This window comes from Sinocyclocheilus rhinocerous, unplaced genomic scaffold, assembly GCF_001515625.1.
Source record: "Sinocyclocheilus rhinocerous isolate Xijiao unplaced genomic scaffold, SAMN03320098_v1.1 scaffold21, whole genome shotgun sequence".
In the NCBI taxonomy this organism is placed as follows: Eukaryota; Metazoa; Chordata; class Actinopteri; order Cypriniformes; family Cyprinidae; genus Sinocyclocheilus; species Sinocyclocheilus rhinocerous.
In genome coordinates this window covers 1020580-1035491 of record NW_015641422.1, presented here as the reverse complement: position 1 = coordinate 1035491, position 14912 = coordinate 1020580, and the positions used below count along the sequence as shown (strand labels likewise).

The following is a 14912-nucleotide window of genomic DNA, read 5'->3' as shown; positions in this document are numbered from 1 at the left end:
ATTTATTTTTTTCCGTTTTTTTTTTTAAGATCCATCATTTTGGGACATAGGTTTGAATAAAAGACATATTTACATATGGATATATATGCATAATGTTGAACTTTTTTTTTTTTTTTCGTTGGCCGATAAGACATTGGTTTTGGACTTTATACAGACACCAGATGCAGTGCTACCCAAAAGAAAAAGGTTTCTGATGCCATCATAGGAAGGTGTATTTGTCACCTTTAAAAGAATCAAATGATGGGGTAAATTGTGATATAGTGAATAGTATTCAGTTGTTAATCTGATCTTAACATGGCACTACTCTTTAAAACTGTTTCTAGGTCACTTATATGACTGCAGTCTTCATCTTGTAGGAGCCTGTATCATTTTGATCATATTTTTTCAAAACTGCCATGTATTTCTTTGGGGCTAAAACTTTTTAAAGTAGATAAATGCACACTTAGTTCACCCTGAACAAAAGTAAGAATTCAAAACAGAGTAAAAAGAAGTGAGATCCAATAGTCTTCTGTGGAGAGATACCTGCTTCAATGTACTTATGGCAGAAGTCGCTGCTTGTAGATGTTTTAAGTGTATCTGTGCCCTACATTAGCACATCTTTGCTTTATATTCCATGCAGAACTCTTGACTGTGTGCTTTTCTGCATGTACAGTCAGTTTCAAGTCCCCCCACACCACTTCTGTGAGGTTGAGATCTTGGATTTCAATCGATAGCCCAGCATTTCGTCTTTTTTGAGACTATTTTTGTGGTTTTGCTGGAGGGTTTTGAGTTATTTTATTGCAAGGCCTGCTTTGTACATGTCTACATTTCAGCTTTAGATTTTTGACAGACTGTCTCACGTGGTTTAGTCCTCTGGTACAATGTGGTATTCATGGTTTACTCTATGATGCCAAGCTGACAGGGCCTGAGGCAGAAAGTAACCCCAAACCAATAAAGCTTCCACCAGCACGCTTTACAGTTGCTGCGAGGGTCTTTTTATCAAAGCCGTCAAAGCACTTTTTGGTCTCCACATATCTGGCATTGTGACCAATCGGCTCTACCTTTGTCTCATCTGTCTAGGACATATTGTTCCATTAGTTCTGATTCATAACTGTTTGTAGACCTGTATTAAAAATTAAAAACGAAAATTGCTTACCTGCATAAGTAATTAGGACTTTTTCTATGATATTAAAATTTAGTTCCTGAGATAACTGCCTCAGGCTTCCAAGGCACCTTAAAAAATTTATTTCAGTTTACATCTTCTTTATATGGTTTTTAATAAAGTTAGATTGTTTTAATATATTAATTATATTATTAATGTTAATAATAATATAACTAATTTTAAGTCATCCTGCAGCTCTCTTTTTGCTGAAGGCTGCCACAAGAAAATATTTAATAAAAAAAAATGTGTATTTCTAAGTTGAAATTGTGTCATGTTGAAACATTGGGAATTTATAAATAATTTTATACTCCTTACGATGCCATTTTTGTTCTTTCCACCAACCACCAAGCCTCATGCACAGATATGGGATATCAAAGAAGGAATACATATATTCTACCTTCAAAAGCCAACCAGATGAAAGCATCTTAGTAGACTGGATTTTATGCAAAAATTGGATTCAGACATGCCTGGCTGCCTTCTTACCTCTGTGTAGGCAGCATTTTTTAGGCTGCGATTTACCACATTCCTGTGTGTGTAGGTCTGATGGTGAGGTTAAAAGAAGTCAATTAATTAATACATTTCAACATGATTTTTATACTGAAACATGAGCAATAAAACTGGTAACACTTTAAGGACCAATTCTCACTATTAACTGGTTGCTTATTAGCATGCATATTACTAGTATATTGGCTGTTTATTAGTACTTATAAACCACATATTAATGCCTTATTCTGCATTACCAAATTTGATATCCATTAACCCGACCCAATACTTTAAATTATCAGGAAATTTTTTATCTGGAAATGAACTAATCCTTTAATAGTTAGTATGGTAGTTGTTAAGTTTCTCACCCCCATGTTATCCAAAGCTGGGATCGTGTAGAACCCTTTGAAGGTGCATTGAAACTGCAATTTGGACCTTAAACCCATTGGCTCCCATTGAATTCCACTCACTATATGGTGAAAAATCCTGGAATTTCTTTTCAACTGAAGAAAGAAAGACATGAACATCTTGGATGACATGGGAGTGAGTAAGTTATCAGGAAATGTTATTCTTGAAGTGAAGTAATCCTTTAATAAGCAGCAAATTATGACTTTATTGAGGGAAAACTCTTAGTTAATAGTGAATATGTGTTCTATTCTAAAGTGTTACCCTGAAAGCATTAAATGACATCATGGGGCCTGTATGAAACCAGTTTCCTTAGGACGTGTCCTCATGCATGAAACTAGGCAGCAGCACAACTGACTTTGGGCATATAAAGTCTATATAAAGTCCCAGAGTTCACAGTGCATGGCGGAGCAAAACCTGCACCAAGTTCAAATATCTCTTCATAAACCTATAATAGAGTTGTGTCAGTGTATAAATGTGGATGCCAGTGTAAAAAAAATGATAGTATTAAAGGTTCACAGGAGCACAGTGACCTCCATTATTGCTCAATGAAAGGTTCTGAAGCTGCTACAACTCTTCATGAATATGGCAGTTTGGCCAGATTGGGCTTTTGGCCTAGTCTGGCTATCGTTAACAAGAATCCAAGGCCTCATCACAGATGTTTAGAGCTTCTTTGAAGATGTCAGTGTTGTGGGATTGAAAGTCTAACAAGGTAAGCATCGTAAGAATGGCCGGTCAATTTCAAAACTATCTTTTGGAAAGAAACATTTATACAACCAGCATCTGGAATACCAATGGAAGCCACATATCCCATGCAGGCTTATTTCCAGACTTAAAGGCCCGTTCACACCAAGGACGATAACTGTAAAGATAACGATAAAGATATAGTTCTAAAAATCGTTCTCAATATTAAAGAATAGCAGAGTCCACACCACAACTATAACGATAAAGACAAAGAGAAACGATATCGGAGCTCAAGAATTTAAAGCGGCAGACGCATGTGCGCTTAGAATAAACGGATGATATCATTCGCTGGTGTGGACGCTAATATCGTTATCTTTATAGTTATCTTTATAGTTATCATTCTTGGTGTGAACGGGGCTTAAGTATTCCATTTGAACTTCCAGACATGGTGACAGGGGCATCTCTCCCTTCATTTGCTTGTTAACCTCCTCAAGTGACGAGTGCATTGTGACTGCAACCTCAGCTGTCGCACACAGATTGGATCCTTTTCTCTCTCCTGTCTTTTGTTTTCGGTCTTTGTATTGGCGTTTTTGATCAGTGTGCCTGTGTTCCCCTGTTCAATCTGTCACATCTCTTTGTGTCTCTGCCGGTGCCCAGATCCTACGTCAATCTCTCTTTGTTTGACACAATAAAAAAATAGAATTAGATTTTAACATTTTCTGAAGAAAACATGAATAGTTGCCCCTCCAGAACTCACTGCCACTCTGCTACAGTGTTGCAGTAGTCATTACAGTGCGACTGCTAAGGTGTTGTTGTGCAGTTGCTAGGGTGTTTTGTGTGATTTCTAGGTGGTTTCTTCCTGGACCACCATAATGTAAGTTTAGCTTGCCCATCAAAAGTCATCTTCACAATGCGAGGGTGATGTGGGTGGTTGTCAGGGTGTTATGTTGTTGCTAGGTGTTTGCTAGAGCATTGGATGTGTTGTTGTATACTATTCCAAGTCAAAAGAGTCCACCAAAATTGTGAGAGATGCTTGCCCATGCAAAAGTTACTTCCAGAGTGCTAGGTTAATGTAGGAAGTTTCCAGGGTGTTGTTGTGCTGTTGCTAGGTGGTTATTTTCTGTTCCAAATTTTGTAAAAAAAACAAAAAACAACCAAGCCCACCATAAAGTAAGTTGTGCTTGCCCAAAAGTTAATGTTAGTGATGCTTGTTCATGCAAAAGTCACCTCCATAATACTACAGTGATGTGGGTGGTTGCCAGGTGTAAGGTGTTTCTTGGTTCTAGGTGATTTCTAGTGCATTGCTAGTTTTTTTATTTTTTTGTTTACTGGTCCAAGTCTCTGGTTTCTAGGGCATCATTAAGTGTTATTTTCTGTCCCAAATTTTAAAAAGCCCACCATAATGTAAGTTGTGCTTGCTTGCCCATCAAAAGTGAACTTAAAAATGCTAGGGTAAAGTGGGTGTTTGTCAGGGCACTGTTATGCTGTCATTAAAGTGTTGCTAGGTGGTTACTAGGGCATTGCTAGATAGCCTAGTTATTAACTGTCCCAAATAAAAAAATCAAACCATAATCTCAATGATGCTTGCTTATGCAAAGGTTACCTCCACGGTACTATGTTCATGTAAGTAGTTGCCTGGGAGTTGTTGTGCTGTTGCTAAGGTGTTGCTAGGGCATTGCTAGATGGTTAGCTAATCAAAAAGCCCACCAAAATGTGAGCAATGCTTGCCGATGCAAAGGTTTCTTCAACGGTGCTAGGTTGAAGTAGGTGGTTACCAGGGTGATGTTGTGGAGTTGCTAAGGTGTTGCTTAGGCATTGCTTTTTTTTGTTTTGCTTGTCAATGCAAAAGTTACCTCCACAGTTGTAGGTTAAAGGTGCAGTAGGAGATTTTGCAAAATGATAACTTTAGCCTAATAGCACTGAAAGCAAACATCACACCCTCCCTGCAAATCGCCGTCTATAGCCACGCCTCCTGAACGCATGAACAGTACTACAATACCAGGAAGGAAGATCAGGTTGTTGATGTTTGCCTGCCATTCTTGCTCTCTCTGCAAAGCGTACGTGAACGAGCTGATGACGTATCCAGTCTGTGCGAACAGGTTGTGCAGAGGTATGCAAATACATATGTTGACAGGCAGGTAGGAAAGTCAATCAAAATGCTCAGAGCGATGCAGATTTCTTCAATGTTGCTGAGTTTCCAGGCGGTAGTTACCAGGGTGATTTTGCTAGTGTAAGTTGTGCTTACCCATCAAAAGTTACCTTCACAGTGCCAGGTTACCGTAGGGAGTTTCCAGGGTGTTGTTGTGCTGTTGCTAAGGTGTTGCTCGGTGATTGCTAGGGCATTGCTAGGTGGTTAGTTAATGTCCGAATCAAAAAGCCCTCCAAAATGTGAGTAATGCTTACCTATGAAAGGTTCCTTCAGCAGTGCTAGGTTAAATTAGGTGGTTACCAGGGTGTTGCTAAGGTGTTGCTAGGACATTGTTAGTTTTTTGTTTACTGGTCCAAGTCAAAGGAGTCCACCAAAATGTTGAGTGATGCTTGTCCATGCAAAAGTTACCTCCACAGTGCTAGGTTAGCATAGGACGTTGCCAGGGTGTTGTTGTGCTGTTGCTAAGGAGTGTCTAGGTGATTGCTAGGGATTTGCTAGGTGGTTAGTTAATGTCTGAATCAAAAAGCCCACCAAAAATCTGAGTAATGCTTGTCCATGCAAAGGTTTCTTCAGCGGTGCTATGTTGGCATAGGACGTTTCCAGGATGTTGTTGTGCTGTTGCTAAGGTGTTGCTAGGTGGTTGCTAATTCGTTATTTAGTGTCTCAAATTAAAAGATTTCACCAAAATGTGAATAAAGCTTGCTCATGCAGAAGTCACCTCTACAATGCTAATGTAAATAGTAGGGCTGGGCAAAAAAAAAAAATTTTTTTTAGATTAATCATTTTTTAAAATGACGTTGATTCAATAATGATTCTGAAAAGCCGTGAATCAATCTTTTTTAGTTAATGTCCGAATCAAAAAGCCCTCCAAAATGTGAGTAATGCTTACCTATGAAAGGTTCCTTCAGCAGTGCTAGGTTAAATTAGGTGGTTACCAGGGTGTTGCTAAGGTGTTGCTAGGACATTGTTAGTTTTTTGTTTACTGGTCCAAGTCAAAGGAGTCCACCAAAATGTTGAGTGATGCTTGTCCATGCAAAAGTTACCTCCACAGTGCTAGGTTAGCATAGGACGTTGCCAGGGTGTTGTTGTGCTGTTGCTAAGGAGTGTCTAGGTGATTGCTAGGGATTTGCTAGGTGGTTAGTTAATGTCTGAATCAAAAAGCCCACCAAAAATCTGAGTAATGCTTGTCCATGCAAAGGTTTCTTCAGCGGTGCTATGTTGGCATAGGACGTTTCCAGGATGTTGTTGTGCTGTTGCTAAGGTGTTGCTAGGTGGTTGCTAATTCGTTATTTAGTGTCTCAAATTAAAAGATTTCACCAAAATGTGAATAAAGCTTGCTCATGCAGAAGTCACCTCTACAATGCTAATGTAGCTGGTAGGGCTGGGCAAAAAAAAAAAATTTTTTTTAGATTAATCATTTTTTTAAATGACGTCGATTCAATAATGATTCTGAAAAGCCGTGAATCAATCTTTTCCGGAATTTATTTCAGCAAACATTTAACACAAGATCTGATTTACGTGAATCTTATCATTAGTCTTCTCCACTAGATGTCACCCTCTTATTTATCTTGCGAGATGTTACAACGGAAAGCCTGTCATTCATTCAGTGCTTATCATGGCGGAGATACTGTTGACAAGAACCAAGAAAAAAACAATGTGCTTGATTTGCAATGCTCAGGTGAAATGCTATAGTAATACTACAAATCTACGGAAGCATTTGACATCATTCATAAGTCGCCATGATTTCCGCAATGAATAAATGGCGGATGGCGCGACGCATGTAGTAATCGTTTTGTTTACTACACACATACTAAAGCGCAGACGATGCTCGCGGTGTTTTCAGAAAAACACGAATATCTCCAGCTGCTCTTTATTTTTAAAGGAATAATCACATTTGTTTTCTTTTTAATTTTAACAGTAAACCTCTAAAAGGTTTTAAAAAAATAAAAGGGTTTAATTTTCATTTGATTAGGATAAATTAAATTAATGTTTTATGCCTTCATCTGATTACCAGAAAAATTAAGAAAAACATTTTATAGGGCCCTATTATTGTTTAAAAAAATAGGACTGTAGAAAGAAAAAGAATAGGTTTAAACTACAGGTCTGTGTTCTTAATTACTTTTTATTAATTCTCCATTTGTAAACTGATGTTTACTGTTCATTTTTTAGAAATATCAATAGCATTTGTATTAAAGCTATATTCACTGAATGTAATCAAAAAATTGAGAATCACATCAAGAATCGAATCGAATCGAATCGAGACATCTGAATCGATACCCTTCCCTAGTAGCTGGTTGTCAGGGTGTTGTTGTGCTGTTGCTGATGTGTTGCTGTGTTGTTGCTTTAGTTTCCTAGATGTTCAAATTATGATGAGCAATAATAATAGTGATGTTCACCTAAGAAAGCACCACTTGAAAAAGTGATTTTGTTGGGCTAAATAGTGTTGTGAACATTGAGTCCGTTGCTGGATGACATTAGTTTCAGAATGAAACTAGGAAGATCTATAGCCAGAGACAACAGCGAGCTAAGCGGATACAATCTAAATGGTGGAAATCACAGTCTTTTAGGTGTTTCTTCTCATGCCTGGATCATACAGCGCTTCCGGAGCCTTTCTTTCTTCCTCTATCTCTTTTCCCTCTTTTTCAAGTCTCCCAGGGGGAAGCCCAAGCTGACTGGAGTAATTATGCTTAATGATCACCTGATAATTATAATTGTTCTCACTTAAGCTAATTTCTGGTTGTTTTTGGGGGTAGAGGTCCTCAGAGCCCTGCACAGATCTCTGATGCCCGCCAGTGTGTGTTTGAGAAAGAGGGAGAGTGTACATGAAAGAAAACAGAGAATTGGAGCAGGAGGGAGAGAATGTAACAGAAGATAAATTCCTCTTACGGTCCTTGCTCGAGCACTGCTGATATGGTGGTACGCAATTACAGCGCTCTCTATAAAGCTGATTTTAAGGGAGAGCGACCCTATTGTGCATTCTCATCAAACGCTCTGCTGATACGCCTGCTGGAATATAAGGATTGATGATGATAGATCTGTTTTCAGTCTGTTTGTCTAATCCAAGTGTTGTTTGGTCTCTAAAGGCTGCCCTAAATCTGATCCAGCCTCACCATATTGATTTACAGCAATGTGTAGTGACATTTCTCTTTCCTTTGTTCCTCCCTTAAAACTCTCCTTTTACCTGTTTTCCGCTTCCCTGCAGCTCTGAAGGTCAATGTGAAATCAAAATTGACCGTTTACTTTTGTAAAACATATTCCTGGTCTTTTTTGTAAATGATTTGAAATATATGACCTTTTCCACATCTGAATGATTTTCTTTTTTTGTTTTAGTTCACCTAAGCAGTGCCGACTAGTTAATGTTATCCAACAGCCAAATAATGTAGTCATTACTTTAGGCTATTGGCAACCTAGCTTTTATAAAACCTTTCCAATTTAATGCTCATTACTTTGAATTTTAGAAAAAGTTACACCAATAATAGTCAATGATAGATTTGAAAAAGAAGCTAAATACTCTACAGATCTTGACCCTCAGCCTCGTACTGTATCGCGTACCTTGTCAGTGTCATGCGCTTTGCTTGGCCATGTGAAGACCGAAGAGTGTAAAGACCATCGACTCTACCGTGCAGGGACACCGGCAAGGGAAATAAGTATCGCTTTTTATTTTTCCCCTTTCCTACTGTTTTTCTTATTTGTAAGTCGCTTTGGATAAAAGCGTCTGCTAAATGACTAAAAGTAAAGTAAAAGTAAAGCCTCTTCAGAAGTGGGTGGAATTGGGAATCAGGAACTGACTCTTTTCCAGATTTTTTTTTAACCAAAAAATGAATGATTTTTATAACGTTTGTTAAATTTCCACTTTAAAATTAATATAATAAAAGAGAAGCAATAAATAAAGACAATAAATTAACAGCTTTCTATTGAGTTGCATGCTTCCTTACAAATTGTATTATCAGCATAACAATTCGAGTAAATGTGTACAAGGTATTGCATGAATTTGCCATCCTTCTAGAACAGTCTTACTCAAGTAGTTTTTTGGACAAGTACTTTTACTCTACTCACACTACATTTTTTGGAAGGTAATGGTACTTTTACTTGAGTATATTTTTTCAGTACTCTTTCCACCACTGGCAACAACAAACATTCAGCATGACCAGGGTAGTCTGATTCACAAACAAATGATTCATGACTTTAAGGAGTCGGTCAGAAATACTCCGAAATCAGACTCAAACAGATTACTTGTTGTTGTGAATCAACTCCCAATTGTCAGAAAAGTTTTAAACATCTCACTCAGACACCGATCCCTAGATATGACTCAGAATTAAGAGAACAGTGAAGCCTTGTTCACATTGACAGCATGGTCATGATGACTTTTCAGTTTTCATCTAATCATCCTCATGTCATTCCAAACCCATAAGACTTTCATTCATCTTCAAAACACAAATTAAGATATTACTAATATTCTCTCGTAATTTTTAGCCATTCTTATCCATTCACTGAAAGTCCACGCAACCAAAATTGTCAAGCTTCTAAAAGCTCATAAAGAGGTCATAACAGTAATTCATATCAATTATGTGGTTTAATCCAAGTCTTCTATATAGACAGTAGACACAATCGCTTTATATGATGAACAGATTGAGTTTAGGTTTTTATTTACATATAAACATTCAAACATAGAGCACATCAAATATGGTAAAGAGAACGTCAAATGTACAGAGTATTACATTCCCCCCAAAAACTTTGCCTTCGCACAGAAAACTGTATTTCAGTGCTTTTGTGAGAGAACGTAAAACCTTTTGGGGAGACGCAATACTTTTGCGGAGAAACTGAAACTTTCTTTGGGAAACACTACTTTTTCAAGGAACGTAAACACACTGAAATATATTTTTTCATCCCATTTCATTTTTTTTTTCATTTACCATGTCCCTGTACAAATGTGCTTGTTTGATGCTTGAGAACAAACCCCATTGGGCTTGTGCTTGAAGCACCCACATTAGCATTTCCGTTTATCATATTTGATGTGCTCTATACATGTGTGTCAACCAAAAGCATAAATGAAATCTGTTCATGATATAAAGACTTGATTCATATGATTGCAATTTTAATGTTTTAGTTGGATGGACTATCAATTATGAGACAATATTAAAGATCTCTTCATTTGTGTTGTGAATATTAATATTATTAAAGTCTTACAGGATTAGATTGACATAAGGGTAAGTAAATGATGAGAAAATGTTCATTTTAGGGTGAACTAGGCGACATAAAGAAAATGTTCATGTTTGCATGATGTTTCAGAATGCTGAAATAAAGCGTTTTCTTAAGTGCATGTTAACGGGGTCACCCTGCACTCCCACTGGTAGTCTCCACTTCGCATCTCTGCTAATTTGCATAAAGCTGAATTCCCAGTGGATAAAATGAAGTCAATAAAATGTTTTCCCTCCTTAAATATCCTGTCTCAAAAACATGTCACATAGAGGAAAAATGTTTTGCGAATGCCATTTGATGTTGACTCTAAACTATTTCTGAATCACACGCTCTCCTTTTCTCTCGGCAGGAGGAAGCTACAAGAAGATTGGATACTTCGATATGACCAAAGGCAATCTCTCTTGGTATGGGAATGACAGGTGGATAGGTGAGGACACATTCGTCTCTCTCATCTCCCATATATGCTCTTGTTTATCACTGTCTCAAGCACTTTTAAACCTCTTCTCACACAATCACTCACATTATTACTCTCGCCGCTCATCTGCATCTCTCCCAGTGTCACAGCCACACGTTCTAGGCCCCGCCCCAAAATGAAGAGAACAGCGGACGACAGGCTGCTACAGGGCGATAATCAATCAGTCAGTCAAATTCTGTTTAGCATTCTGTACGTGAGAGCTCTGCACGGCTCAACAAAAAAAGACAAGTGAATGCCATTAGAAAACCGGCAGGAGTTAATTCCAATCATAAATTGAGCAAGCGCACTGATAAAAATTGCATGCAATATACAATGAGTGATGGTTACATGTAATCTTTTTTATTGTATTTGATGACCAGTTCACGCTCAGTGTTGCTGATGGTGCACTGAGAAGATGCCAACTGACAGCTGAAAACAACACAAATCAGAAACGGCCCGGGCTGTTCCCCAGCTGCCTCCCAGCACGTGCTAACCTTGACTGGACGAGCACGAATCATCCAATCAGCACAGGCATCACGACGTGCCTCAGCTGATTGTCATTGCCTGTTATTTAAACCCTCACAGGCTCCGAACAGAGCTTGCGGTTTTGAATAACATCCTTGAGCTTTGTGATAGCAGCCTGGGTTTGTTGGTTTATTATATTGGCGGTACGACGCCACATCAGCGTGCTCATTATGTGACCATTTCTATGCCTAGACATTTCCCTAGATGTGCTCTCGGTGGGCTTACGCTGTTTTGAACTTGCTCATTAGCTTATTAAAAACTCAGCGAAGCACCATGGCAACTGTAGCACGTCAGCATTGCGAAATGCGCTAATTGCGTTTTTCACAAGCCTTTCCGGGGGAACCTGTTTTTCATTTTTTTTACCCAGCTTGCAACTTGGAATAGTGCCCACAGCATTGTCGTATACCCCAGGTGGCTTGCAGAGTCTGGCACCTTTAACTTTTGCATTAGTTGTCGATGATAGATCTCTTTGGAGGTCATCGCTTTAACAGCAACCCTTGACTGTGCCAGACTGCGGGCCGCAGCGAGTCTGACGGTGAGGCGAAAGGTCGCCGTTTGATCGTGACGAGGTGAACAGGAATGCAAGATCATCAGAAATAGAAGATGTTAGACTTAAGTGCCGCCCATCACCACTCAACTTTTCACCTTGCTGCAGTGGTCACTGATGCTCCCGGACGGCGTATTCCAGAGAGACGGCAGCGTGTAGAGCAAAAAATAATCAGTGCTGAAATAAAGGCCTCTTGAAGGAGAGGGTGACTTTGCTCCAGATTGGACGGCACATGTTGACCGATCGTCACTCGTTAGGATATTCTCCCTCTCGTTCATACCCACTGCAAAGTGAAGGTTACGTCCCTTCCTCTCCCAGCTGAGTGGGAACGATTTTGTTTGAATCTTTATGTTCAGTTGTTTCTCGCTGTTACCCATCCACTTCACTGGCCTCGCTCATTCTCTCTCGCTCTCCCCGGTTGCCCCTGACAACCACTGCATCTGCGCCTTGTTCTCTCATCGCTGGGTCTTGGTCGTCATGGAAACATACTGTCCCGATTCCACCATCAAGGACAGGGAGGGGTATTAAACAGCATGAGCTCTCTGGCCCGATGGATGCACACACATTTACAACCACGTTCATTGTGGACCTGAATTGCATTAGAGACACCTTGAAATAAATATTTTACCGTATTTTCATTTTTGGGTGAACTATTCCTTTAAAGAGTTAGTTCACCCAAAAATGAAAATTCTGTCATTAATTATGCACCCTCATGTCGTTCCAAACCCATAAGACCTTCGTTCACCTTTGGTACACAAATTAAGATTTTTTTTGATGAAATCCGAGAGCTTTCTGACCCTGCATAGACAGCAATGTAATTACCACGTTCAAGGCCCAAAAAGGTAGTAAGGACATCATTAAAGTAGTCCATGTGACATCAGTGCTTCAACCATAATTTTATGAAGCTTTGAGAATACAACTCTTGTGAACGCGCGCCGAAGGCTGACATGGAAGAAAAGAAATTGTTGAATAAAGTCACTATTTTTGTTTTCTTTGTGCACAAAAAGCTTCATAAAATTAAAGTTGAACCACTGATATAACATGGACTATTTTAACGATGTCCTTACTATGTGTCTGGGCCTTGAATGTTGTAGTTGCGTTGCTGTCTGTGCAAGGTCAGAAAGCTCTTGGATTTCATCAAAAATATCTTAATTTGTGTTCTGAAGATGAATGAAGGTCCTATGGGTTTGGAACGACATGAGTAATTAATGACAGAATTTAAATTTTTGGGTGAACTATCCCTTTAATGCACATTACTGGTCTTATCAGTGCATGTAAACAAGTTTTCATCATAATAATAGTGCACTGTCTCTGAAATGACTTCACTTTTTGGCTCACCATCCCCAGCTACGTTTTACAATCAAATCAATTACAAATTAGATCCAAATCAAGTTTCACTCAGAAATATTTCACTTTATGGAAGTAAATGAGTTTCAAACCCCATTTCATGTATAATCGACACCAGACCGACTGCTAATGTCTATGAATTGTGTTATCCGAGTAAATGCGTTCACTCAGTTCCTCAACGACTGCAGCTCCACATGGATCGCGAGTTAATTTTAACACCATAGCAACACTGCAACGTTAACATTCTGACCTGAAACACCATAGCAACCACTTTCTATTTCCACAAACCACTTAAAACTCATGTGTCGTGCCATATCACATCCTGGGTCTGTCTGTTAAGATTGTTCCAGCATCAGCGCAGCTCCACGCTGTTTCCCAGCATCCCAGGATCCATCTGTTGGCCGTCTTGTGCCCAGAGCGGTCGCGTTCGGTTGGATCTCCTGCTCTCCTTTAATCAATATCAACGAGATCCACGAGGGAGATGGCCTTACGTGAACTTCTAATTAAGACTGACAGTTGCTGCGCTTATCAGATGCTCTGGTGAGGGGTTCCGGTGGGACCGCATGGGCAATATAAGTCCTGGAGCTGGGCTTTATAAAAACGATCAGCTCGAGAGATAGATGTAACAAGGCGTGTGGTCCCCAGCCAATTTGTCACTCGCAAAAGAACGTGACACCAGTGTACGTCTTGTGTGCTGCCCACCCATTGAAGGAAGCTGACCACAATGCACCCTGTTGTCCTTTGTTGTTGCCAATTGGCCAGCCGATTACCCATCTGGAGGCAGTGAAACAGTCTGCGATGGTATCGCTTCACAGAGACCAGAGGGGGAGAAGCTTTAGTCATGGCAGTGAGGTGAAATTCGATAGCTATCGCTCTCTCTGCAGACTCTGAAATGCAGCCAGTTTATCAAGAGAGAGAGAGAAAGAGAGGTAGAGAGGGAGGTAAAGTGACTCATTTGTGGCTCTGAAAATTTCTTTCATTTTCTCATTTTCTTTCTTTTGCTCAATTGTTTCATTATTCAAATATACACGATTATTGCAAAAATAAGTAAAAGAAATTAAGTAAATAACATGCTATGTAAGTTTAACCATTTTTAAGTATTGTTTATATACTATTGTTTGTGTTTTTTACTAGGGCTGTCAATAGATTAAAATTTTTAATAAGTGTGCAATTAATCGCGATTAATCACACAGAAAGGGTGCGATTAATTGCACACTTATCATGAAATTAAGCATATACCATTTATCTTGCTTAATACGTTAATTTTGTCCTTATTTACTATATCCAGCAAAGTAAACCAAAAGATTGAAGGGTGATTCTCACAAAACTGTATTTCCTGCAATCTTATTTAAAGATACATTAAAGACATCTTTTCAAAAAAAGACACTTGGAGACTCCAAAAAACCAAGTGATATAATAAGTTCATATACATTTATGCACACCAAAACACACACTAAAAAAAATAAAAAAATAAATAAATATACAAATGTTCAGAATAGGGATGTAACGGTATGAAAATGTCTTATCACGATTATAGTGACCAAAATTATCACGGTTATCAGTATTATCACGGTATTGTTCAAATGTGCTGAAGATGTTTAAAAAGTACCGACACATAAATCACTTCACCAAGTTTTATATTTAAAAATCAACAAACAACAAATAAAATGACTTTTTGTTTGCATAATCATTAAAACAATAATATTACCAATGTTCAAATATCTAATGTAAATGTTCAAATAAAGCTTGGAAAAAGTTTAATAAAAAGGTAAACCTCACATTTCAGCCTTTAAATAAAGAAAAAATATGTCAAAATGATAATTGATTAATAAATGATTATATGTATTTTATCTGCTCCATAAATAATACTAGATACCTTATTGTTTAAATGTGTAGAATCCACATAAGCCACAAGGGCATGCAAATTCGGTCCGTTTTTGGCCAGACAGAAACTGCACACAGGCTGAATGTAAATATA

General features: G+C 38.6%; 1 protein-coding gene across 1 annotated transcript in view; it reads left to right on the top strand.

Annotated features, from left to right (window-relative positions):
• LOC107754790 (gamma-aminobutyric acid type B receptor subunit 1-like) overlaps nucleotides 1-14912 on the top strand; it is a 55154-nt gene that overhangs the window by 17588 nt on the left and 22654 nt on the right. Inside the window, exon 7 of the mRNA XM_016571377.1 lies at nucleotides 10411-10488. Coding sequence (XP_016426863.1) covers nucleotides 10411-10488 — 78 coding nt within the window. The remainder of the gene's footprint in view (nucleotides 1-10410; nucleotides 10489-14912) is intronic.